At 36.3% G+C, this 25,665-nt stretch overlaps 1 protein-coding gene across 1 annotated transcript in view; it reads left to right on the forward strand.

Moving 5' to 3' along the window:
* RGS22 (regulator of G protein signaling 22) overlaps positions 1–25,665 on the forward strand; it is a gene marked incomplete at its 3' end in the record, with an annotated part of 124,358 nt that overhangs the window by 63,566 nt on the left and 35,127 nt on the right. The window contains exons 11-13 of the mRNA XM_084230530.1: positions 6,092–6,206; positions 8,021–8,143; positions 9,436–9,537. Of these exons, the coding sequence (XP_084086656.1) occupies positions 6,092–6,206; positions 8,021–8,143; positions 9,436–9,537 (340 nt within the window). The remainder of the gene's footprint in view (positions 1–6,091; positions 6,207–8,020; positions 8,144–9,435; positions 9,538–25,665) is intronic.

Consider the following 25,665-nt stretch of genomic DNA (forward strand, 5'->3'; position numbering starts at 1 on the left):
TGGACCAGTTTACACTCCCACCAGCAGTGCAGGAGAGTTCCTTTTTCTCCACATCCTCGCCAACATTTGTTGTTGCTACTTTTTAAAATATGTGCCATTCTCACTGGTGTAAGATGATATCTCATTGTAGTTTTGATTTGCATTTTCTGATTGCAAGTGATGCTGAACAGTTTTTCATATGACTGTTGGCCATTCACATTTCCTCTTTGGAGAAGTTCCTTTTTAGCTCATCTGCCCATTTTTTGACTGGATTATTTACTTTGTTTTTGTTGTGACTCCAGCTCATTGTAGATTTTTGTGATCAGTCCTTTGTCATTAGTGTTGCATGCAAAAATTTTCTCCTAGTCAGTAGGGTGTTTCTTTGTTTTGGTTACTGTCTCTTTTGCTGTACAGAAGCTCTTTAATTTGATGTAGTCCCACCTGTTTATCTCAGCCTTTGCTATCACTGCTTTGGGTGATGAGTCTTTAAAGAAGTTACTGAGGTGTATGTCATGTATGTAGTGTTTCGCCTGTATTTCCTTCTATATATTTTATGGTTTCAGGTCTTATGTCTAGTTCTTTAATCCATTTTGAGTTGGTTTTTTGTACATTGTGTGAGATAGTCAAGCTTCATTCTTTTGCATGTAGCAACCCAGTTTTCCTAGCACCATTTATTGAACAAACTTTCTTTGTTCCATTGCATATTCTTTGCTCCTTTGTCAAAGATTAGTTGACTGTAAATCTCTGGGTTTATTTCTGGGTTTTCTGTTCTGTTTCATTGATCTGTGTGTCTGTTCTTGGTCCAATACCATGCAGTTTATTATGGCTTTGTAATGTAGTTTGAAGTCTGGGAGTGTGATGCCTCCATTCCCTTCTTATTTTTCAGGAGCGCTTTGGCTATTTGGGGTTTTTGGTGGCTCCATATGAATTTCATCAGTATTTGTTCTATTTCTTTGAAGAATGTCACTGAAATTTTGATTGGAATAGCATTGAATTTGTAAATTGCTTTTGGTAGGATGGCCATTTTAATAATGTTTATTCTTCCAATCCATGAGCAGGGGATGTCTTTCCATTTCTTTGTGTCTTCTTCTATTTCTTATAACAGTGTTTTATAGTTTTCTTTGTAAGGTCCTTTACCTCTTTTGTTAGGTTTATTTCCAAGTATTTGAGGGTTTTTTTTTTGTTTGTTTGTTTCAATAATTAAAGGGATGGTTTTCTTGATTTCTTCTTCTTCAGATTTGTTGTTTGTGTATAGGAAGGCTGCTGATTTTTGTGTGTTGATTTTGTATCTTGCTACTTTACTAAACTGGTTGATTAGTTTGATTTGTTTTCCTCTGGAGTTTTTGGGGCTCTATGTATATTATCAAATCATCTGCGAATAGTGATAGTTTGATTTCTTCCTTCCTTATTTGGATTCCTTATATGTCTTTCTCTTGTCTTATTGCTCTGGCTAGGACTTCCAGTATTATATTGAAAAGCAGTGGTGAGAGTGGACATCCTTGTCTTGTTCCAGATCTTAATGGAAATGCTTTCAGCTTTTCACCATTGAGAATGATACTGGCTATGGGTTTGTCATATATGGCCTTTATGATGTTGAGGTATGTTCCTTGTATCCCGAGAATTTCAAGGGCCTTTATCATAAATGGGTGCTGTACTTTGTTGAAAACTTTCCCAGCATCTATTGATATTATCATATGGCTTTTATATTTCTTTTTGTTGATGTGTTGGATAACGTTGATTGATTATCGGATGTTGAACCATCCTGTGTCCCTGGAATAAATCCTACTTGGTTGTGGTGAATTATCTTATGGATACATTGTTGGATTCTGATAGCTAAAATTTTATTGAGTATTTTTGCATCAGTGTTCATTAGAGAGATTGGCCTGTACTTTTTTTGTGTGTTCTCCTTGTTTGGTTTTGGTATATAGTGTTGGCTTCATAGAATGTGTTTGGTATTATCCCTTCCTTCTTAATTTTTTGAAAGAGTTTTTGAAGGATAGGCACTAATTCATTTCCGAATGTTTGATAGAATTCATTTGTAAATCCATCTGGTCCTGGGCTTTTGTTTTGGGGGAGGGTTTTGATGACCATTTCAGTTTCACTGCTTGTAATTGGTCCGTTTAAGCATTGTATTTCCTCTTTATCTAGCTTTGGGTGATTGTAAAGTTGTAAGAATTTGTCCATCTCTTCTAGATTGTTGAGCTTGTTTGCATGTAACTGTTCATAGTAGTTTCTGATTATTCTTTCAATTTCTGCTATGTCTATTGTGATTTCTTCTCTTTCATTTGTGATCCTATTTATTTATGCTTTCTCCTGTTTTTCCTTTGTGAACCTGGCTAGGGGACTGTCTATTTTATTTATTTTTTTGATGAACCAACTTTTTGTTTCGTTGATCTTTTGATTTTTTTTTTTTTTTTTTTTAGTTTCTGTTTCATTTATTTCTGCTTTGATTTTTATTATTTCCTTCTACTGATTTTAGGATTTTTTTTTTTTTGGTTATTCTTTTTCTAGTTCTTTAAAATGTGAGATTAGGTTGTTTCTTTGAGTTCTTTCTTGTTTCTTGATGTGAGCCTGTATTGCTATATATTTTCCCCTTATTACTGCTTTTGCTGTGTGCCATACATTTAGGAAATTGGTGTCTTCCTTGTCATTCAAATCAAAGTATTTTTTAATTTCTTCTTTGATCTCCTCATTAATCCAGTGGTCTTCCAGTAGTGTGGATTTCAATCTTCATGAGGTGGGAGGGTTCCTTGTCATCTTTTTATGATTTATTTCTCATTTGATGCCTTCATGGTTAGAGAAGATGGTTGGTATGATTTCAATTTTGGTGTATCTGTTGATGTTTGTCTTGTGTCCCAGTATGTGATCGATCCTGGCGAATGATCCATGTGCGCTTGAGAAAAATGTGTACTCCGATTTTTTTGGGTGTAGTGATCTATAGATGTCTGTTAAGCCCATGAGGTCTAGATCCTTATATAGAGCTTTAATGTCCTTACTTATTTTTTGTCTTGTTGATCTATCCATTGTTGATAGTGGTATATTGAAGTCTCCTACTACATATGTGTTTTCTCTGGTGTCTGTTTTCAGAGATGATAATAGTTGCCTGATACATTTTGGTGCTCCTTCATTTGGTGAATATATGTTAATGAGTGTTATTTCTTCTTGAAATATTGTCCCTCTGATCATAATGTAGTGACCATCTGGGTCTCTTTTTACCTTTTTGAGTTTGAAATCGGTTTTATCTGATAAAAGTATAGCTGTTCCTGCCTTCTTTTTTGGTCCATTTGCTTGTAGGATTGTTTTCCATCCTTTTACTTTCAATCTATTTTTGTCTTTTGCAGTTAAATGAGTTTCCTGGAGACAGCAAAAGGTTGGGTTTTGTTTCTTAATCCAGCCTGCAACTCTGTGTCTTTTTTATTGAAGAGCTTAGTCCTTTTATGTTTAGAGTTAATATTGATATGTTAGCATTTGTATTTGCCATTTTGTTTGTCTTTTCTCTGGTTTATGTATTTATTTATTTTGATTTTGATTTTTTTTCTTGTTTCTTTCTTATTCATCCCTCTGTTGGCTTTAGGACTCCTTGTAGTATTTTTTGGAGTGGGGGTTTAGTTGTAATGAAATTCCAGAGTTTCTGTTTGTCTGGGAAGGTCCTTATTCTTTCTTCATAGAGGAAGGAAAGGTTTGTGGGATAGAGTATTTTTGGTTGGCATTTGTTGTCATGGAGTCTGTTGACTATGTCTCTCCACTCTCTCCTTGCCTGTAGTGTTTCTTCAGAGAAGTCTGATGTCAGCCTGATGGTTTTTCCTTTGTATGTTATCTGTTTCTTCCCTCTTGTCAGCTTCATTATTTTTTCCTTATCTTGGATTCTTGGGAGCTTTACTATTATGTGTCTTGCTGTATGTTTCCTTTCATCATGGAAATTTGGTGTTCTTCTTGCTTCTTTTATGTCTGTTTTCAGCTCCTTCTTCATGTTTGGGAAGTTCTCTTCAATTATTTCCCTGAATATTTTCTCTGTTCCTATGTCTCTCTCTTCTCCTTCTGGGATTCCTATAACTCTTATATTTCCTTTCCTAATGGAGTTAGATAGTTTCCAAAGTCTTTCTTCATTCTTTTTCATTCGTACTTCTCTTTCCTTTTCTGTTTTGGTTCTTTTTATTTCTGTGTCTTTGAGAGTATTTATTCGTTCTTCCATTTCATCTATTCTGCTTTCACTGCTTTTTCCAGAGTTCTTTAGCTCCTCCATTAATCCTTTGATTTGCATTTCTTTCACTTCCCTCTTTAGATACTCAGTTTCATTCTTCTGATCATTGATTATTTTTCCCTTATCATTGTTTTCCTTTATGACTTCTATCAGTTTTTTAATCATGGCAATTTTAAATTCTCTTTGTGGAAGGCTCTGAAGTTCTTCCAAGTCACTGTTGTTGCAATTTGGTGGGTAATTTTCTTTTTGTGGTGGTTCTTTTCCCTGAGGGCTTGCTTGATTGCTTGTAGTTTTTCTTCTCCCTGCTGCTTGTTTTCTAATTTGTCCTATGCGGGACACTGTGTCACTAGTACTGGCCGACATCTTTTTGGTGTGCTCTTTCTGGAATGTTGGGAACTGGTGGTCCAATCGAGTCAAATACTGTTATGCCAGAAGTCCAGTAGGGCAGTGGTACTATGAATATGTTAATAGTCGCTGTCACAGAATATTTTCTCTTTCTATATTTGTTTAATTCCAATGGTGTGTCTTGAGGTCCCACAGAGTGCCCTGGAGGTGGTGTGGCTGGATCCCCCCTGGGCTCCAACTCCCTGCCAAACAGGGTCTGGCATGTGGGGTCTTTTCAGCTCATCTCTGGCTGTGGGGGCAGCCCTTTCCCAGTTCCAAGGAGTCTCGGTGGATGCAAAGATCCCTATTCTAAAATGGCGAGTCAGAAGGGCACTTTCCTGTGCCCGCGGTCTGCCCAAGCAGTGGCCAGATCCCCCTCTGGGCTCCCTATGCTGCCTTTTTTAAATTGAGATAATATTATGATACCCCCCTTCAGGTATTACTTCCATAGAGCACCCACCCACTTACCCACATTTCACCACCATAGACCATTGTACTTCCTCCCCTCTTTGTTCTTACTCCTCCTCTACCCCCTTCTCCCTTGGTGCTTCAGTTCTGTAGTCAGATATCAAGGGTTAGTTTTTAAGCTTGTGTTTATGTGACTATTAGTCTAGTTACTTTAAATTCCACATATCAGTGATACCACCCAGTATTTATCTTTCTCCTTCTGACTTGGTTTACTTAGCATTATCCCTTCAAGCTCCATTCATGTTGCTGCAAATGGCATAAGTTTCTCTTTTTTGATCGCTGAGTAGTATTCCATTGTGTGTGTGTGTGTGTGTGTGTGTGTGTGTGTATCACATATTCTTGGTCCACTCATCTTTTCTGGGGCACTTTGTTTGTTTCTGTAGTTTGGCTATAGTAAATAGTGCTGCAATCAACATGGTGGTGCAAGTTTCCTTTTGAATTAATTTTTGGGGTAGGTGCCTAGGAGAGGAATTACTGGGTCAAATGGCAGAACCATTTTTAGTGTTTTGAGACCCTTCATACTTCTTTCCATAAAGGCTAAATCAGTTTGCATTCCCATCAGCAGTGTAGGAGTGTTCCATTTTCTCCACAGCCTCACCAGCATTTGTTGTTTCTAGTCTTTATGATATGGGCCATTCTCACATAGGTGTGAGATGGTATTTCATTGTGGTCTTGATTTGCATTTCTCTAATAAAAAAGTGATTGTGAACATTTTTTCATGTGCCTACTGGCCTTTTGAATGTCTTTGTTGGAGAAGCATCTGTTTTGTTCTTTTGTCCTTTTTTGATTTTTTTTTGGGTAGAATTTTATAAGTTCTTTGTATATCATTTATATCAGTCCTTTGTCAGATGTAGGTGTCTATGCTACCTTCTTATCCTTTGTTATAAAAGCTCTATTCATCTGGTTTTCAGGTCTTTTTCTGAGTAAAGTAAGTTATAATTATTTGTAGATTTGTTGTGTACTTGAGAGGAGGAGGTAAGTTCAGATTCTTCCTATTGCCATCTTGAATCTGTTCCCTTAAAATATTTGTTGATCAATAAGTTCTCCTTTCTAATTTAGATCAAGGTACTTGTCAGAAACTAACCAAGTTATTCGTTTAACATCTTTTACTGATATATCTGAATGTCTGAAGCCCCAGTTGGACCGAAGATATACCTATACAGAAGAAACCATGGTAAGTATTTTGAGTTGATTAGTCTGATTCCATATTTAACTGATCAATGCCCCTTGATTTTAGAGAACTTGTATTGATTTACCATAATATGTTTTTTCCTTACTAAACAATGAACTTGCTATTTTCAAAAGGATTTTTAAGCAAAAATATCCTTTCTGTGTCCTTTTATAGTACCATGTTGTTATATACTCCTTGGATTACTGTTTTCAAAAACAGCTGTGTTCTGGTTTCGGTATGATCATAACTTAGACACAAAATAAGACCCATTAGTGTATTTAGTACATAATTATAAATAATATTTGATGTTACATTTTGGAAACTTAAAATTTTTAAAAGGCAGGGTTTTCCCAGAGTGTAGCTACTTTAAAAATATGGATTTAATAACCAATTTTAGATGAAAATTTTAAATTTTCTAAGGGCTATACTTTTTAAAAAAATTGAAGTAACATTGCATTATAACACTATATAAACATCAGGTATGCATCATTATAAATCAACATCTGTGCATAGTACAGATTAAGTTTGTCACTGAAAGTCCAAAACTCTTCTTTACCATACAATCGACTCCATTTACCTGATTTACCAAACCTTTTTCTCCTTTCCACTACTTTGGCCTTTTGAGCTGAAAGTATATTTTGTTTTAGATAGTTTGTTCATTGGTTTTGTTTGTATATCTCATTTGTTTGAAATCATAAGATGTTTGTTTATCCCTATTTAATTTATTTCACTAAGCTTGATATCCTCTAGGTCCATCCATGTTGATATAATGGCAGTATTTCATCTTTCTTTTCTAAATAACTTAGTAGTGAGTATGCCATTGTGTACATAAACCACATCTTCTTTACTTTAGGTACAGTCTGAACACACATATAATATTTTATAGCTATTTATCTTATTGTAAGCCAGCAGTTCTCCCTTTCTTCTCATTAGGACTTTTTTCCTTCTAAAATGATAATTTTTGTAGTTTTGGTATGCCATTGGTTAAACATTATAAAAATATTAAGTTTTCACCTCAAAATTTGTTTATTCAGGGAATAGAGAGAAGCAGAGAGACCCTGTCACAAAGACAGGGCAAGAGCTTTACTTAAATTATTCATAGTTATCTTAAGATTGTAAAGAAGACTGAGTTCCACAAAATAAATAGCAAAGAGTTCATGTGAATAGTAGATGACCTTTTCTATTCTGGAGTTACATGTGTGCTAAGAGAAATAGCTAGTTTTCTAAAATGGTATTAGAGTTTCAAAAATGGTATTCGAGTTGCCAGCACTGTTTGCAGCAAAGCAGTTTTATGAGAACTTAATGCTGCCATTTACACTCTGAGAGCCATGACCTGGAGGGGATGAGACTGTCCAAAGAGGGATTCCCTAAGGACATTTAATGAGCAGCACTGAGAGGCCTTGAAGATACTGCTTTTTATAACTCCCTTGTATCTGTAATAGCAGCACCTCAAGGCTAAAATAACAGTAAGTATGTAGGAAAGAGGCCACCAACAGAGAATTGGAAAATTCCTAAAATGGTATCACTGTTCCTGAAACATGAAAATAATTGAGGTTGGGAAATGACTTAAACATGAAGTTAAAAATCAGATTGTTTTATATTAGAATGAACTCTGCTGCTATAGTTGGCTCCATAAATGAATCTTATATGACAGTCAGATGCAAACATACTGCACTAATTACATATGTGGCATAAAATAAAATAATCCAGTGGGAAAATGACAGCCTGGCAGAATTTATAAAACTGTGTTGTTGTGCAATGCCATAAAAAATTACAATGTTTTTGGGTGGATAATGGACTTCTGTTTTGTTATCTAGGTTAAAACCATGGTAGATGGTGCCTTGGGAGGATTTGACATGGAAAATTTGTTGCAGTCTTTGTATGTAGAAAATAGAGCTGGATTTTTCTTTACTAAATTCTGCGAGCAGTCAGGGAACAAGGTAGAAAATTATTTTAAATTCATTTTAATACTTTCAGTAAGTTAAAAATAAGATAAGTTAAAATAATTCAATGCTGAAATAGTTATATTTCATGTTAAAACTCCCATTTCCTCTGGTAAAAAATTTTGTGCTAAAGATTTAGTATTAAATCTTATTAATTATTTAGTATTGTCTCAATTTATTCAATGTTAATTACCTCAATTATTATTTTCTTTGGTTTACAGCCCTAAAATTATAAAGAAAAATAAAATATAGCAAGGATTAATGTGCATTATTAGCAAGTTTATTTTCATGTAAATTTTTCTTTTTTTTCTTTTTTCATAATATTTTTTAATTTAAATTTTATTTTTATATTCCCCATACAATTGCAATCCCCTTATTTTGACCCCAATCCCCCCTTTCCCTGCCTCCAACCCCCCATAGAGTGTCTGGTTCATAGTTGTTTGTTGATTTTGATTATTATTTTCTTATAGTTATTCTTTTTCCTGGTCTCATATTTAAATTTTCTAGATTCCTGCTATGATTGAGACCATCCGTTTATTTTTCTTTTTCTTTCTGGCTTATTTCGCTGAGCATGATTCCTTCCAGCTCCATCCATGTTGCTGCAAATTGCATGTGTTTATCTTTTTTGAATGCTGAGTAATATTCCATGGTGTATATGTACCACATCTTCTTGATCCAGTCATCTATTTTTGGGCATTTGGGTTGTTTCCAAAGCTTAGCTATTTAAATAGTGCTGCTATAAACATAGGGGTGCAGGTGCTCATGTAAATTTTTGAATTTTAATATATTTTAAATTCAGAGTTGATTTCTATCAATCCTTTCCTTTTTATTGTTAATTCTAACAATTTCCAGTTACGATGGGCTGTAGCAAATTTACTCTCAGACTTTTCAAATTAATTATCACAAGTCTAAATTTTGCTCAGATAAAAAGTATTTAGTTGACTCAGTTGTGTTTGGTTCTGGTATGATGTATTTGCCTGTACATGTCAAAATATCTTCAGATTTTGGTTTGATGCCAGAAATATATTATCTTTAATCATTAACTAGAACATTTATTGTTTTAATGACCATTATGTGAAAGGCATACATGCAAAAATTTAATATCTAGTAACCATACCAACAAATATTATGTATATTGACAGTTTGTGATAGAAGATTAAAACCACTTAAAAAATGAACCTGATTTATGGTAACATCAAGGAACTAAACAATCATTTACATTTGAAATTAGATCTTTGTAAGACTTTTATAATTGGGTGGTAATAACTTATGTACTTTTCCCTCTGCAGTTGTGGAAGAACAGTGTGTACTTTTGGTTTGACCTACAGGCTTATCATCAGCTTTTCTACCAAGAGACACTTCACCCTTTTAAAGTATGCAAGCAAGCCCAAGTAAGTAGTAAATAATGTTGGTTCAGTGTGAAACTCTAAGTACATAGAGAAAAAGAAAAGTTGTATCCAGTCCCAAATAAGAGAAATCTGGGAGTGCAGGCAAAAAGGCAGCTGTTAAATTGTTGCCATGGGATTACATTATTTAAAAGTCAACAGAATACTGTTTTATCATCTGATTTGTGTGTTTTCAGTTTTATCTATTATTTGGTTTGCTTTATTTTCTTTTTGCCACCAATTACTTGTTCTCCCAATAACAGACATCCCATTTTTTCCCTAATTTATGCTTTTTTTGTTTGATGGTGAGTGATTTAAAAGAGAACCTCAAGAGAGGACTTATAATGAGTCACTGAAGTGATCAGGAGCAGAGACACTGACCAGAGCTGTTTTCTGAGCTTTCTGCAGAAATTGACTGATGAGCATACTCAGGCTGTAGACCTGTCTAAGGGGCAGGAAAGGATATTGACTGACCATGTGGTGCAGATCCCACCAGCTGAGCTTCTGGGCTGCATACCATATAACACAGATACTTAGAAGTAGAGAAAAGAACATCTCAAGATCACCAGGAGGGAAGATGGGGGGCGGTGAGAAGGAAAAACAGAACTTTCTGAAAAGGAAGACAGTGTGTGGCATCTTTGGCGGGGTGGGGTGTGAAGGAAAGGAAATAGAATTTTGATTTGGACTGAATTATCTTTTCCATTTTTTATTTTCTTTTTTAAAAAGATGTATTAATTTATGCATACAAGAACTGGGGTGTAGACCAGAGGTGTGGGAGGGGGTTGAGCAGATTCACCAGAGACAGTGGGGAGCAAAACAGGCGGATCTAGTAAGATACACTGCTGAGGGGAGCAGTGGACAGCGTGACAAGAGGGATCTGTTGCACCATGTGGGTTCACTCCTTGGCTGGGGATCAAACTCATGTTGCTGTGGCTGGCTATCGCTTGATAGTGCTGTGTCTTTAACCCCTGTGCCACCAGGGATGCCCTCTAATATTTTATTCTTAAGATCTTCTGATCTTTTAAGGAGAGAGTTCTTCAAGCCTAGAAAATTGCTAATCACTTATGTAATTGTGACCACTACAGTGGTTCTTATAATCTGGAAAACTCCAGAACAATGCTAAGGATAGTGGCTTTGTCATATTATTTATTGCCTTATTATAATCTTATTCAGGACATCAGAGAGGACTGCTATGGATGTTTGTTGTTACTTCCACCACACTGACTCTGACATTAATAACTAGGCTTTATAAATCAGCTAACAGCTTTGTACTTTTTACCACCAGAATAAGAACTTCAGCTCCTACACAGTCCAGATCTGGCTCCATGAAATTATATCTCTAATTTGTCTGTACCACTTTCTGAGACCACACAGTTGGCTTTTCTGCTTGTTAATTCTTTACCTATAATTCTCTACTCATCCTCCTTCCCCTAACCTATTGCCCCTGTCTGCTAAAGTACTATCTGTTATTTTTTATTATGTTTTTACTACTATAAAGCATGCTCCTCTAAAAATCTTCAGCTGCTCAGTTAAGTGAGTTTTTTTTCCTTGTAATCACTATACTGTATTTCCATCCACTTGTAAAAGAGTGGAAGTTATATTTGAGCTCGGTAGATTTATTAATTCTTGGTAATGTTATTACTCAACTGGCTATAAATGATTGTGAAATAAGATGCAAGTTTTGGCTATTCTGAGATGGAATACACTGTTTGGGGATTACCCAGGCCTGGAAGTATTTTTTTCCTTCCCTAGCTTCTCTTTTTGAAAATCAAAGCAGAGTTGGAGGTGGGGAAGCAATGGATACTGTTGCTTTTTAGATGACAAAGGAGAAAATCAGTGATAGTTTTGACTTGTTTTCTTGTTTTTTTTTTTTTTTAATAATTATTTTTTTGGTTGGGGGAGCAATTGTCTAAGTTGGTTTAGGTGTTAATTATCCAAGATTTTGGTATTTTTAAAAAATATTTATTTATTTATACATAGAAGAACTGGGGCACAGGCCAAATGTGCGGGAGGGTGAGAGGATTCGCCAGAGACAGAGCGGGCAACAGAACAAGCAGACTGACTGAAATACAGTGCTGAGGGGAGCAGCGGCGAGACAGGAGAGGTCTGCTGCACCATGTGGGCTGCTCCCTGCCATTGCTGCAGAAGCTTGGGGATCAAACTCGTGCTGCAGAGGCTGCGAATTGCTTCATAGTGCGATGTTTAACCCCTTGTGCCACCAGGGAGGCCCAAGATTTTGGTATTTACAGATGTAAGCATTGTTTCTTTTTTTTTTTTTTTTAACATTTTCTTGGACTACTTTATTTTTTTTTTACAGATTTATTTATTTATTTATACAAGCATTGGGTACAGTCAGAAGCACAGGAGGGTGAGAGGATTCGCCAGAGCCAGAGAGGGGAACAGAACAGGCAGACCAACGAAATACACTGCTGAGGGGAGCAGCAGGCAAGGCAGCAGAGGTCTGTGCGCCATGTGGGACCCTCGCCAGCAGCTGGGGATTGAATGGGCACTGCAGAGGCTGCGGGCAGCTTCGCAGCCCTGTGCTCAACCGCTGTGCAACCAAGGGAGGCCCATAAGCATTATTTCTAATATAATCCTGTAGATCTGTTTCACAGTATAAAATGCCATTCATTCATTTCTTAATAATTGAAATGTGATATAATTTTCTTTAAGGCTACATTTACAAAATAGATCTTTGGACACTGCCTGTGGCAAAATATAATCAGCTGGTATTGTGTTAAAATGGCTATAAACTTGATTCTATGTTGTTCTTACTCATTTGCCAAGTTATATGGTAGGCCTTACATGGTTTTCTGTTTGCTGGTAGGCAAATTGTATACCTTAAAGTTTTATTGTCTCATGAAGTGTTGCAGAAATATGCGTAGGCAGACTTGATGGGTTAATGGGTGGTGAAGGGAGTAGTGATAGTGATTTAATGTGACTAATTGTAGCCCAAGAGTTTGAACTACAGCCTTAGCACATCTTGAAGATTTTACTATGTGGATTCAAGATAGAAAAGTACAGTTAGAATACATTTGAAATGGTCTTGGCAACAAGAAAGGGAATCACCACTATAGTAGAGAGGTATAAAGTCTTTGAGTCTAGCAAGAGCTTGCTAAGATTTCGAGCCCAGAATCCTGCTACAGAGAATCCTACAGCTTTTTTGACATTGCATACTTGCTTCAATGATGGAACACTATAATAGAATGAAGATTTGAGTATCACTGGCTTTTGTAATTTCTTTCATCTTTATAGAAATCTTACAAATACTATCATAACAGAAGCCATGCATCTAGGGTTTACCATTCTCCAGAGCAAATATATTAAGATTAAAAAATAGTAAGCATGTTTGATACATAAAAATTATACACGTTTACATATATGTATGCATGTACCCACAGAAAAATTGTTGAGAGAAGGAAATGGGAAGAAAAGATAAATAAAAGTAAAAATTAGAGCCTGGAAGAAAAATTATTTGGAGAGCATAGGAGTTAAAGAGTAAAGAAGGTTGGTAAGAATGAAATAGAAAGAAGGAATAAGAGGATTGCTAGGTAAATCTGCAGCACTTTTACCACAAAATGCTATTGAATATATACTAGCAGCAGTGTGAGATTTTTGCCTTATTGGATTGAACATCAGAGTAACACATTGTTATTTAATATGTTATTTATCAGATGCTATCTGACATAAAACTCAGAGTTGGAAGACATGAATGTGAGTCACATTATGCCCAGCTATAAGCTGGGTAAACTTGTCACTTTAATAAGCCTCAGTTTCATGTTCTATAAAATGTAACTAGTAATAATTGTTTTTAACGATTTTTTTATTTTTGCATACAAGAACTGGGGTGCAGCCCAGAGATGTGATGGGTGAGAGGATTCATCAGAGATAGAGTGGGGAGCAGAACAGACAGAGCAACTGAAATACACTGCTGAGGGGAGCAGCCGGGAGATAGGAAAGGTCTGCTGCTCCCTGGCTGGGGATCGAACTCGTGCTGCAGTGGCTGCGGATAGCTTCATAGTGCTGCATCTTAACCCCTTGAGCCACCAGGGAGGCCCTGACCAGTAATAATTTTTACATTTTATTTCATTTTACTGGTTTAGAAGTTACATGTTCTTATTCAGTTTTCATCCTTACAATTTTAGCATTCATACTGAAATTAACAAAGTCTACAATTAGTCAACTTTACCCTTCTCTCAAGCAATTCAGGTGTCTTAGAATGCTTTAATTTTTATTCTACCATGCTCATTTGCATATCATTTTTCTAAGGCATTGTAAATTTGTTTTATATCCTCCAAGTGGTCATTATTATTATTATTTTTATACTTTTGATGCTCCTGTAGATTTATTCATGTACAATTTCCTTGCTTACCATTGCTTTTTTTACATCACATTCCTTCCTATAGGTTTAATTTCTGAAGAATATCTTTTAGTAAGTTTTTCACTAGGATTTGCTATTAAAAATCAGTTTTATTTATCTGAAAATGTCTATCTTATTTCCTCATTGATAATTTAGCTGCATATAGAATTCTACATTGATGGTTTTCTCTCAGCACTGTCTTCAGGTTTCCAAGGAGGATGAACCTTCCATTGTTTGTAATTATGACTTTCTCTTTGACTTTGGTTTTGTGTATTTCATCTCCTCCTTTATTGACTACAAATGTCTTGGGTCTAAATTGTTCCTAAAGCTTGAGGAATCTTGTCTTTCATCTATTCTGGGAAACTCCTCAGTCATTATTTCTGTAGGTTTCTAGTTCTTCCCTTTCTGTATTCTATCATTATGGATTCCTGGTCTAGCCAGTGTTGATGCATTTTAATCCTATTGATATTCTATCCTTTTGAAATCCTAGTCTCTTAAAATCTCTCTTAATATATCAGATTTTTCCATTTTTCACTATATGCGTTGTGTGTGGTCTATTGAAATAGATTCATTTCCTTTGATCCATTTTCCAGTTCATATATTATTTCCAATTCATTTATTATTATTATTATTATTCAGATTTTCAATTTGCTATTTAACCCATTAATTGTGTCTAATCATTTTTTTTTAATGTGTTTTTTTATTGTTAGGCCTGCTACATGTGTTTTTCAAATCTTCCTGGTGTTTTTCTTTTTGTCTTATTTTTTTCTTCATGCTTTTTACTTCTTCTCTTTTGTATTTAAGAATTTTAACCTGGGCCTCCCCTGTGGCACAGCAGTTGAGTGCTGGGTTGCAAAGCTGCCTGCAGCTTCTGCAGCGCAAGTTTGATCCCCACCCGCCTGGCGAGGGTCCCACATGGCACGCAGACCTCTCCTGCCGCCTGCTGCTCCCCTTAGCAGTGTACTTCATCAGTTTGCCTGTTCTGCTCTCTGCTCTGGCTCTGGTGAATTCTCCCACCCTCCCGCGCTTCTGACTGTACCCAGTGCTTGTATAAATAAATAAATAAATCTTAAAAAAAAATTTAAAAAATTAAAAAAAAAGAATTTTAACCTATAGTATAGTCTACAGCAATATGAGTTATCTATCCTTGCATAGCAATATCATTAAACTTTTTGACTTAAAATAACATGCATTCATCATTAGTGTGAATCAGGAGAATGGGTAAAGCATTTCTGGATCCTCTGCAGGCTGTACATCAAGATGTCAGACCAAGGCTGTTTTCTCAATTGGGGAACTCTGCTTCAATGCACACATTATTATTAGCAGCATTCAGTTCTTTGCAGGCTGCCAGATTGAGGGACTCAGATTTTTTGCTGGTTGGGCTCTGGAAGACCTTCAGTTCTGTGTCATGTCACCCTCTCTATATTGCAGCTTATAAGATGGCAGTGCTTCTTCAAAACCAGCAAGGGAGAGAGTTTCTTATCAAAATAGGAATTACTGCATTGTATGACATGATTACACATAATCAGACAAATCTTATCACCATTGCTATGTTTTGTTTAGAAGCAAGCTACACTTTATACCCACATTTGGGGAGAGTCCTGAATGCCAGGAGACATTCTATTCATGGAGCCACCCTTGAGTTTGCTGTGGTATCAAATAATTCTATTATTGGTAGTTCTCAGAAGAACTCATTCTGCTATTTATTATATCTACAAATACGGTGGATTCTTCCCTTGTGTATTTTGTAATTTTGAATTATGAACTCTTTAGTGGGATTTTTATCTATAGTTATTCCTCTTGGCATATTTATAATGCCAATTTCTCATCATGGAGTATCCTCATGAGCCAAGTATAAATCTTAAAAACCAAACCTACATGATGTAAACTCACAGTAATGAATTCTTAGATTTTTTTTCTTTTCCATTGAGTCTAGGCCAAGTCAAATAAGCTTCTTTTTTGTTTCCTAGATTTGATAGGTATATATATGTAAATCATCCCCTATCCCTCCGCAGTACTTCACTTTGTTTATACCACTTGAAAGACTTCAGTATATATATATATATATATATATATATGTATGTATACACACACACACACACATAGATTGGTCTTGGTGTAACTTTTTTGCCTCTTAAAGGTACACGGCCTTGTCTCGTGTACTGTGTGGTCCTTATAATCCATGCCCTTGGTTTATACTGTAGTAGTGCACCAATTTCAGTGCCTCTTCTGCTATATAGAAGTTCTTATGTCAACTCATAAGATTTTCAAAAAGATTTCATAAGCTATTGTAGATGGGGCCTCCCCTGTGGCGCAGCGGTTGAGCGCTGGGTTGCGAAGCTGCCCCGCAGCCTCTGCAGCACAGGTTTGATCCCTGGCTGCTCCCCGGCCACCAGAGGGTCCACATGGCGCACAGACCTCTCCTGCCGCCTGCTGCTCCCCTCAGCAGTGTGCTTCGGTTCTTCTGCCTGCTCTGCTTCCCGCTCTGGCTCTGGTGAATTCTCTCACCCTCACGTGCTTCTGTCTGTACCAAGTGCTTGTATAAATAAATAATAAATAAATAAATAAATCTTTAAAAAAAAGATATTGTAGATGGAAATAGCTTGTGTAGTGCACTGTATGGAATATGTAGGTGTTATTAATCAATACTTAAAGTTCTGTCAATTTTCTGAATAATAGGATTTGAAGAAATTTAAAAAAATATGATGGAAGAACAACAGCTCCTAAATCAATAGTCTTTCAGTCAACACTAGAACTTACTCTGAGTTTCATAATGCAACTTAAATCCAAATATACTTCATAAGTGTACAACTTTTTTTTTTTTTTTTTTTTTTTTTTTTCTTTTTTTTTTTTTTTTTTTTTTTAAATAGAGGCATGTTTATTTATTTATTTATTTGTTTGTTTGTTTTGTTTATACATGCACTGGGTACAGTCAGAAGCGCGGGAGGGTGAAAGAATTCACCAGAGCCAGAGTAGGGAGCAGAGCAGGCAGAAGGACTGAAGTACACTGCTGAGGGGAGCAGCGGGCGGCAGGAGAAGTCTGCGCGCCATGTGGGACCCTCCTCCGGTGGCCGGGGAGCAGCCGGGGATCGAACCGGCGCCGCAGAGGCCGCGGGCAGCTTCGCAACCCAGCGCTCAACCGCTGCGCCACCGGGGAGGCCCCATAAGTGTACAACTTTTTAAGAATATCTTTCACAATATCATGTTATTTACTTAAAGAGCGCTTTTTCCAATGAATAATTACTGAAGTACTAAAATCATATTTAAAGTAAAACTAGATAGCATCATAACTGGAGATAAATAGGATCTTCATCAACAGATAGCAGTTGCTTACTACTTTTTAAGTAATCATCAGCTCCTTTTCAAATACCTGTAGGATGGAGGAAACTTTTTTCCTAATTTTTGAAGCAAAAGCTGTCATCCTTTGGTATTATTCCTGCTCTATGAAGCCCTACAAATTAAATCTTTCTTTTTGGGGTGAAAACTCTTCAAACAAAAAATTATACTGTCCTCTTTTATTTATATTAGCTACTTATATTAACTCGTATCTTTCAATATCTGCAACCATAGCTAGATGAAATCTTAATATTGGAAGTCACATTTCTGAGTTCTCTTCCCAGTAATTTGACAGCTAGGAAATACTCTGGCCTAATGTGCTGGTGAGAGACTCTTGTTGCTTCTATTTATATACTTTAATCCAATGAAATCACTTGATGGGACCCCTGGCAAGTAAATCAGTCTCCAATACTCCCTGTCTGCTAGGGTCCCTAATAACATCACCACTCTATCTTGTATTTGCAAAAATTCACAAGAGAGAAAGGAAGCACAAAAACTGAATTACTAAATATTAACAAATCTGTACCATACATCAGTGTGTTTTGAAGTCATAAGTTCCAATGTAATAGCCATGCAAAATTCTTTAAACATATTTATTGCTATCCTTCTCTTTCTCTGGCCCCAAATCATTTCAGTTTTCTGTTAGATATAGTGTGGATCCAAATGAAATTCCTACTAGATTGTGGAGCATAAGCTTGCCTGTATATGTCCATATATTTGACCCTTTAGTATTATTACTGTTTTATTAGTGAGGTAACATTGATTTACAACGTTGTATGTGATTCAGAGGCATAGGATCTCACTTCCTCAGTCCCAAGTCCTCACACCACACCCACCACCAAGGCATCCAGTTCTCAGCCATAGTCCATTATGTTCCCTTTCCCACAACGTTTCCCCCTCCCCCTCTTGTAGCCTCAGTTCTCTGGTTAGTGTTCTAGGGACTGTTAGTGATTTGGTTTTATTTGACTCTGTTTTGTTTCTCTATGTTCCACATATAAATGAAGCCATCTGGCATCTCTCTTTCTTCTGACTTATTTAGCACTCCTCTAGTTCTATCCATGTTGTTGCGAATGGCAAGAATTCAACTTTTTCCTTTTTTAAAGCTGAGTAGTATTCCACTGTGTATATATACCACATTTTTCTGATCTACTTCCCTGTCATTTGGCAATTAGGTTGTTTCTATAACTTGGCTATTATAAACAGTCTTGCAATAAACATAGGAATGTATATATTCCTTTTGATTAGTGTTTTTGCATTATTTGGCTAGATCCTAGGGGAGTTGTTGGATCTTATGGTAGACCTATTTTTAATATTTTGAGAAACCTCAAGACTTTTTTGGCCCTGTTGCTTCTGTTACAGAGCAGGGAGGGGGCAGCCTAGACCCCGCAAACCTGCCTGCTCTAAATAGGTTCTGCCATCCGCCGCATCAACACAAAACATATGAGACTTTAATGGGAAGGAACTTTAATCCAATTAGGAAACAATACAGGAAAGGCAAAGAATCTAATTTCTAAATCAAGCACCCAAAGTTACCCATCCCCTTGTGGGTAAAACTCCATCCAAATGGGATTGGCCCAAAGCAAGGCCTCAAGATAAAAACCACCATGGTCACCTCCCCATGGGTCTCTCACCCACATCTGTGTCACCCAGTCTACGACCAAAAGGCAAGTGCAGTTTCTTCACATGTCTCCATTCCATGTGCCTCCTCCAGGTCTCCTCCTGGCTCTCCATCCTGCTTCTGTCCTTCTTCAGTCTCCTCTGCAGCTTCTTCTCTCTGCTCAGCTCCACCTTTTGGATGGGGCAGGACCCTCCCCCTTTCCTGGGGACCACCCTGGTACACTCCTCCTCCTGTAGAAACAGAAAACAATATAAAATGAATAGCAATTAGACCAGCAATTACATGCACTTTCTGCCTAGCTGCAAGACTTGGACTGATATTTCCATGAACATTTATTAAACATCTTCTATATGCTAGACTCTGATCCATGCTGATAACTCTTGGATGAATGAAGCACACCCAAGTGCTACCCCCCAAATGCTATGAAGCTTAAAGAATATGCTTTTCTCAAGACAAAGAAGTGGACAAAATGAAACCAATACAAACTCTAGAAATCTGACTGCACAATTGAGGCTACCAGAGAGGGTGTGTGTTAGGTGGTGGGGAGCAAAGGGAGACTGGGCCCAACAGACTATAGTGAGGGGTTATAGATACTTGGTTGGTGGGTGTGGTGTGGTAACATGTATCTTGAACATACCCCTAAATCAAGTACCAACACTACTACAATAAAAAAAAAACAATTTAATTATTTTATTTTATTTTTTAAATGTGTTTTTTTGGCTACATTTCCAGAGATCCCTAGAAAGATCAAGAAATAAGAGACCATTGAGTTCTTTACCCATAAAATTTTCATTGTCCTGAGGATGTTTTGAAGTCTGAGCTAATTTTAGGTAACCAAAACCTTGAGTGTTACCCTTTGAAAATACATTTTATGGCACGAGAAGGGCAGTGTTGATTTTTCTCTGATAATCAACTTAGTTTTTTCTGTGCTCACTATCATCCATTACCTTAATTGTTTAGCTCCTCTCCTTACTTGGCATTTACAGGACTTAAATACTTCAGGGTGGTCCTGACATTTTCACTGAAGGGCTATGAACTGAGTGCTTCTTCTCTATGCTGATGGTGTATTTTCAGGTGCACTAACAGAGCTCATTATTTCTTTATACAGCAGCAGCATTAAGAATCAAGCTGTGTTTTCAAAAAGATGAATGGGCATGGGTGAGAAGTGAGGTTGGGCTGCTGATTAAATGTGGAAAATCATGTAGCTCTTATAGCTTTATGGCAGATGTCAGTGTCTTTGTAATGAGGTTCTTTTTTGAGTGCTGGCAATTATTATTTAGGCTTTGTTACCTTATTTGTTTTTGTTACCAGAGAGATGGTGTCCCAAGTAGCAGTCAGACTTGAATTCCTAAGCTCTGTGAATCACTGAGAAGAAAATCAGCAGGGTTCTCATCTTGCATCCCATTTTCTTGTGCTTATTAGTGGATTCAGGAAGAACTCAACTAGCTTTCTGGATTAAAGTTATACATTAACTGCTCCTATTTCTGATGTTTATACCAGCTATCCACAGTTAGTCTTAAGATTTTGAATAATATAGGAGTATGAACCAAATAAAGACTCTTCAAAGACCCTTCCCCTCCACCCAGCTCTTGTGCTCTTCCCTCCTGTTTTGACCCCTTTCCCTCCTCTTCCCCTACTGTAAGCTTCAGATCTATGATCCACCTGCAAGTTTTATCTTTTTCTTGATCCTTGGTTTGGTTTCTCTATATTCCACATTATCTTTTGCTATACAATATTTAAAAGATCCTCTTCTGATCTTGTTTCCAGAAAGGTTAACACCTGAATTTCCCTAAACCGTAATTTTCATTATACTTGACATTTATTTAAAGTTTGCTGTCTTTTAGATTCCTTGGTAATCACTTTACAGGCGTAATTTTATTTACTTCTTGACAATCCTAAGAGGTAGATATTGTACTATTCTTGTTTCATGGATGAGGAAACTGAGATTTCAAGAAGTTGATCACTATCCATTCAGCAACTGGTAAGCCTGGAATTACAAACAAGTACTCTGATTCCAGATTCACTATACTTAGCTTTAAATCATTGCTGTTCCATCAATGGTTTCAAGAAAAAGGAACATACATTTAACATTTAAAAAAAAATCTTTCACTTCAATCTTGAAAAATTTTATATATATATTTTTTAACATTATTTTTCATTTTTGCATAATGTGTGCTTTCTCCTCTCAGGTGTAGTCCCTGTAAAATTCCCACCACCAATTCACCCATGAACCATCACCATAGTTCCTTGTGCTCTTCCTTCCCCTTTTGTGATACCTCTACCTCCCCCTCCCCTGTAGAATGTTTCTGATTTATAGTTGCCTGCTGGTTTTGCTTTCTTATTTATTATTACTGTTTTTTTTTCCTCATCCCTTTTTTGTTTCCCATATTCCTCCTTTAAGTGAAACCATTTGATATTTTTCTTTTTCCTTCTGGCTTATTTCACTGATTTTTATTAACATTAAATGTTGAAAGTCACCCTTAACATTTTCCTACCACTGGGTTGCTAAGTTCATGTAGGCAGTCTACTTTGTTTATCTTGTATGTTCAGAACAGGAGCTGGCATATAAAAGATGCTCTATTATTTATCAAATGAATGAATGAACTAATTGATATGTTTATATCCTTAGCAACACATTATAAAACTACAGATAACCATCAATTATTTAATATGACTGCCAGGTGTTTTTATTTAAAATTTTTTTAGTGTAAATAACTTAACAAACCCCCATAATATACCATCACCCAACAGTGATCAAGATTCTCTCTTCTCAGACATACTATATTTATAGACCAACTTGGCTCTCAATAAAAATACCTCTTAGGTTTCATTGGAGCAACAGTGACATTTTCTTGCCCCTCACACCTTGCCCAAGGAACTTAAAAACAAGGTTGCTTTCTGAAACTTAAACTTTGAAATAAACATTTAATAATTCAGAATGGATATAAGCTATAAGCTGTTGTCTGGAGATAGAATGACTTCCCATGCCTGCAAGACATAAGCACATCTAAAGAAAGAATGTTCCAGTGAAGAAGAGGCACTGGTCAGCAGCAGCATCCCAGAGAGGGAAGATCTTGACCTTGTGCTTGCAATGGTATCCTGGTTACCTACTCCTGTGAGCATCTGTTCAGCATGATAAGTTCCCAATGGAGAGAACATTTATGGAGATCATATCATTAACTTCCCTTTCCAAGGTGGTTGTGCTGGTTAACATAATAAACACTCAACCTCATTGACCATTTATTTTTCTCACTGTCAAGTAATCCCCAGATGCTCTGGTTTTGTATCTCCACTTTGTGCTTTGTTAAACATGGATTAGCATCCCTGTGAGGCAGGATTTTTTTTTTAAGCCAAAGATGCTAATATAGTTAGGCTTTTTTTTTTTTAAACCCTCCTATGAATATTTGTACTGAAGTTCTTTTTTTTTTTAAAAAGATTTATTTTTTTAATTTATTTATACAAGTACTGGGTACAGTCAGAAGCGCGGGAGGGTGAGAGAATTCACCAGAGTCAGAGCCGAGAGCAGAGCAGGCAGACTGAGGAAGTACACTGCTGAGGGGAGCAGCAGGCAGCAGGAGAGGTCTGCACGTCATGTGGGACCCTCACCTGGTGGCCGGGGATCAAACCGGCGCTGCAGAGGCTGCGGGCAGCTTTGCAACCCAGCGCTCAACCGCTGCGCCACCAGGGAGGCCCTAGTCAGGCATTTTTCATTGAATTATTCTTTGTTTGCTGATTTACAAGACATTATTATTGTTTAGAAGTTAAATAATTCCACTAGTTTAAATACAGGTTTTGATTTTTGTCAGTTAAATGGTTTGTAAAACAAATTCAAAAATCATCAAAATAAAATCTTAGGTTGCCTTAAACATCTTCATAATAACTTTTCTGTATAATTTATTTTATTCCATCATATACTCAATCAATTTTGCATAAAATACCTTAAGCAATAGCCCGAGTCAGTCTTAAGCCTCGTCTGTTGTCCCTAGAGGTTATGGTCTGTTTTTGGCTTTACTTAACGTGTTCTGTTTTCCCTTCTGAGTTTTCATTCTGTCCAAAATAATTCAAGTTTCTTTTATTCTTTTCTCCCATTGGCATTTTGTTAGGTTCTCATGCATTGAATTCTTAGTAGAGTCTGAGTAATTGCCAGAAATTCTCAGTATGATTGTCATCATGTTATCTTTTTTTGTGCAATTCCATTTTGTGCTGATCTCTGCAGTAGTTTGCCTCTCAGTATCAGGATGTTGCAATTTTCAGATCCTGTCTTTAAGATGCCTAATTGAAAAGCCCAAGGTCCTTCACATGAAAATTCATTTGTGGAAAACGCCATCTGTGATTTATTCCCTCTCGGCATAGCTCCTCAGTAATGTTTTTGAGTTCCTAGTGGGATAGGAGAGGTCATTAAAAATCATCATTTTTTCCTCCTTTTACAGAAAAAAAAAAACATTGGATTGCTTGAGCTTGCTCATTATTTTCTTTTTCTGCCTCATATGAACTCAGATAATGATGTTCTCTGCCTACTAGAGCTGCGAATGGTTATGAAAACAGGCTTCTCTTTTTGTTGAAGTAAATATTTTGTGATTTCTGTAAGTGTCCCATATCGGGGCATTTATATTCCTTTTATAAACCCTCTAGGGACTCTTTGCCTTAGCTTTTTGGAACACAGTTTTATCTCATTGTTTTATATAAATTCCAAGGATAGAATTATTGAGTCCAGTTGAGAAGATCCCACATTACTTGCTATTTGCTTTCAAGTAACACAATGTTTTTGTTGTTGTTGTTGCTGTTGTTACAGTGTAGTGGAGAGCTGTTCTATTATGTTTAAGATTATCTGTGAAATGATTTTGATCTCTTTGGAGTCTAGACATTGCATCAAGATTCATTTGTACCAATTTTATTTCTCATCATATTTTCATGTTGTTTTTTTCATAGCTGTTCCTTGTACTTTCTCTTAAGGACAAGTTAACAACTAAACTCTTACTTTCTGGTTTCCTGATGAGAGTAAGGTGAAATGTAACATTTGAAGCTTTGCCCATTTCTAAAAATGACTATTCTGAATGTAAATAATTTCAATGAAAAGCTTATTTACCTTTTTCAGCTTCTTACAGTTCAGCTTTGCTTTAACTTAACTATTAAAAGAATTTTACTTCTATTTAAAGAAATGAATATCAGTTCCTAAAACATATGCAACACTGTAAATTAACATTACCTTTAGTAAAATATTTTAAATAAGTGAATTAAAAGTGGACATCCGTTAAACGGTATTTAATTGAATTGTGTTACAAATTGGCATATTCTGTCATGAATTGGTATAACCTGGTATGTGGCTTTGCCACCAGTAATTATTCAAATTAATTATAATTTTTTTTCCTACTTTATTTTTCTTTCTTGAGCAGTCATGATAGGAAAAGGGAAATATGTGTGTCTTACAAATCAGTGGTGTGATGAGAAACATTTAACAACCAGCTTTCCAGGGGAAAAGTAGCCTTGCTTTGTAGTATTTGCTGTTCTCTGGTGCAAATATTCTCACTGTGCAGGATTTCAAGCTGCCAACATGATGTCACTGAACACAGAGGCAGGGGAAGAGATGCACAGTGGCTTACCATAGAGTAATAGTTCCTCCATATGCACACAATAGAAAAAATAACCTCAGAGCTTGGATAATAGTAAAACAGTGAAATTATAAGGAAATGATGATTTTTGAGTATTTATTATCTTTGTTTTTAATCTAATTTGACTATGTGTATGTACTTTAATTTTTAATAATGATTAGTTTAACAATCTGCTCACAAAATTTCTGAAAATTTACTAGTTGGCTCTTGTGAGCTGGTATGAGCTGGCTGCAGTGCATCAATGCTACAACGAAGGAAGAGAGATAATGACAAGGGAACTATCCCTCCGTTCCTCTCCATTTTAATGTTACAAGGAGGCCCTGACCCTCCAAATTTTTCTCTCTACCTTTAAAGATTAATTTATGAATCCTTTGTTTGCTCCTAACAAAGAAGGCACATCACCTTTACTCCAGAATTTCTAGGTCCTGAAATTTGTTTATTGTGAACTAAAAGAAGGAACTTATAAAAAAAAAAAAAACTTTGTATATTTCATTAGCCAAGGTTTTCGACTATTTGTCTTTACAGTGTATGAAATAGTGCCATGAGTTTTGTGGGGAATATCTTCTTCCTAAGGAGCCAGCTCGGTCTTTGTTGCCCTTACCCTGTTAGTCCATCTGGCAGAACCCTAATGCTACATTCCAATAAGTAGGAGGAAATATCGACAGCACAGTTTTATACTTCTGTTTTCTCTTAGTGGGCATCTAGTACAATCATTAGGAGAATGCTTGCTACATGTCGCACAATTAGAATTTCTTCACTTATCATTGCAGTCGAGTAATGGGTCTAAGAAAAATGAACTTCCTAATGACCCCAAATGCTGTAGCATGAATGTTTGCTCTGGAATGGTTTAATCAGTGATATTTTAAAACTACTTTTAAAATGTCCCCAATTTTAGTTAGTGAGGTGGTGTGCTCTGCTAGATGTCCTATACTCTGGCATTAAGAACTCACAACATACAGATTTTGACAGCTCTTGTCTCTGGTATGCTAAGGGACTCATTTTAATACATACAATTCTAAAGTTGAAGTTTTATGTTTCTGTTTCTTACTTCCAGTCCTCGCCTGGTGGTGACAGCAGAACATCATGGAATTGGTGTTACCAGGCAATCATAAAAAGATACATGCACATGATCATTAAAATAAATACATCAAAATGAAGTATGTGAAACTATTCCATTAGCATAACTAACAGCTGAAATGTAACATAACAAA

This window comes from Talpa europaea (genome assembly GCF_964194135.1).
Source record: "Talpa europaea genome assembly, chromosome: 3".
Taxonomy (NCBI): domain Eukaryota; kingdom Metazoa; phylum Chordata; class Mammalia; order Eulipotyphla; family Talpidae; genus Talpa; species Talpa europaea.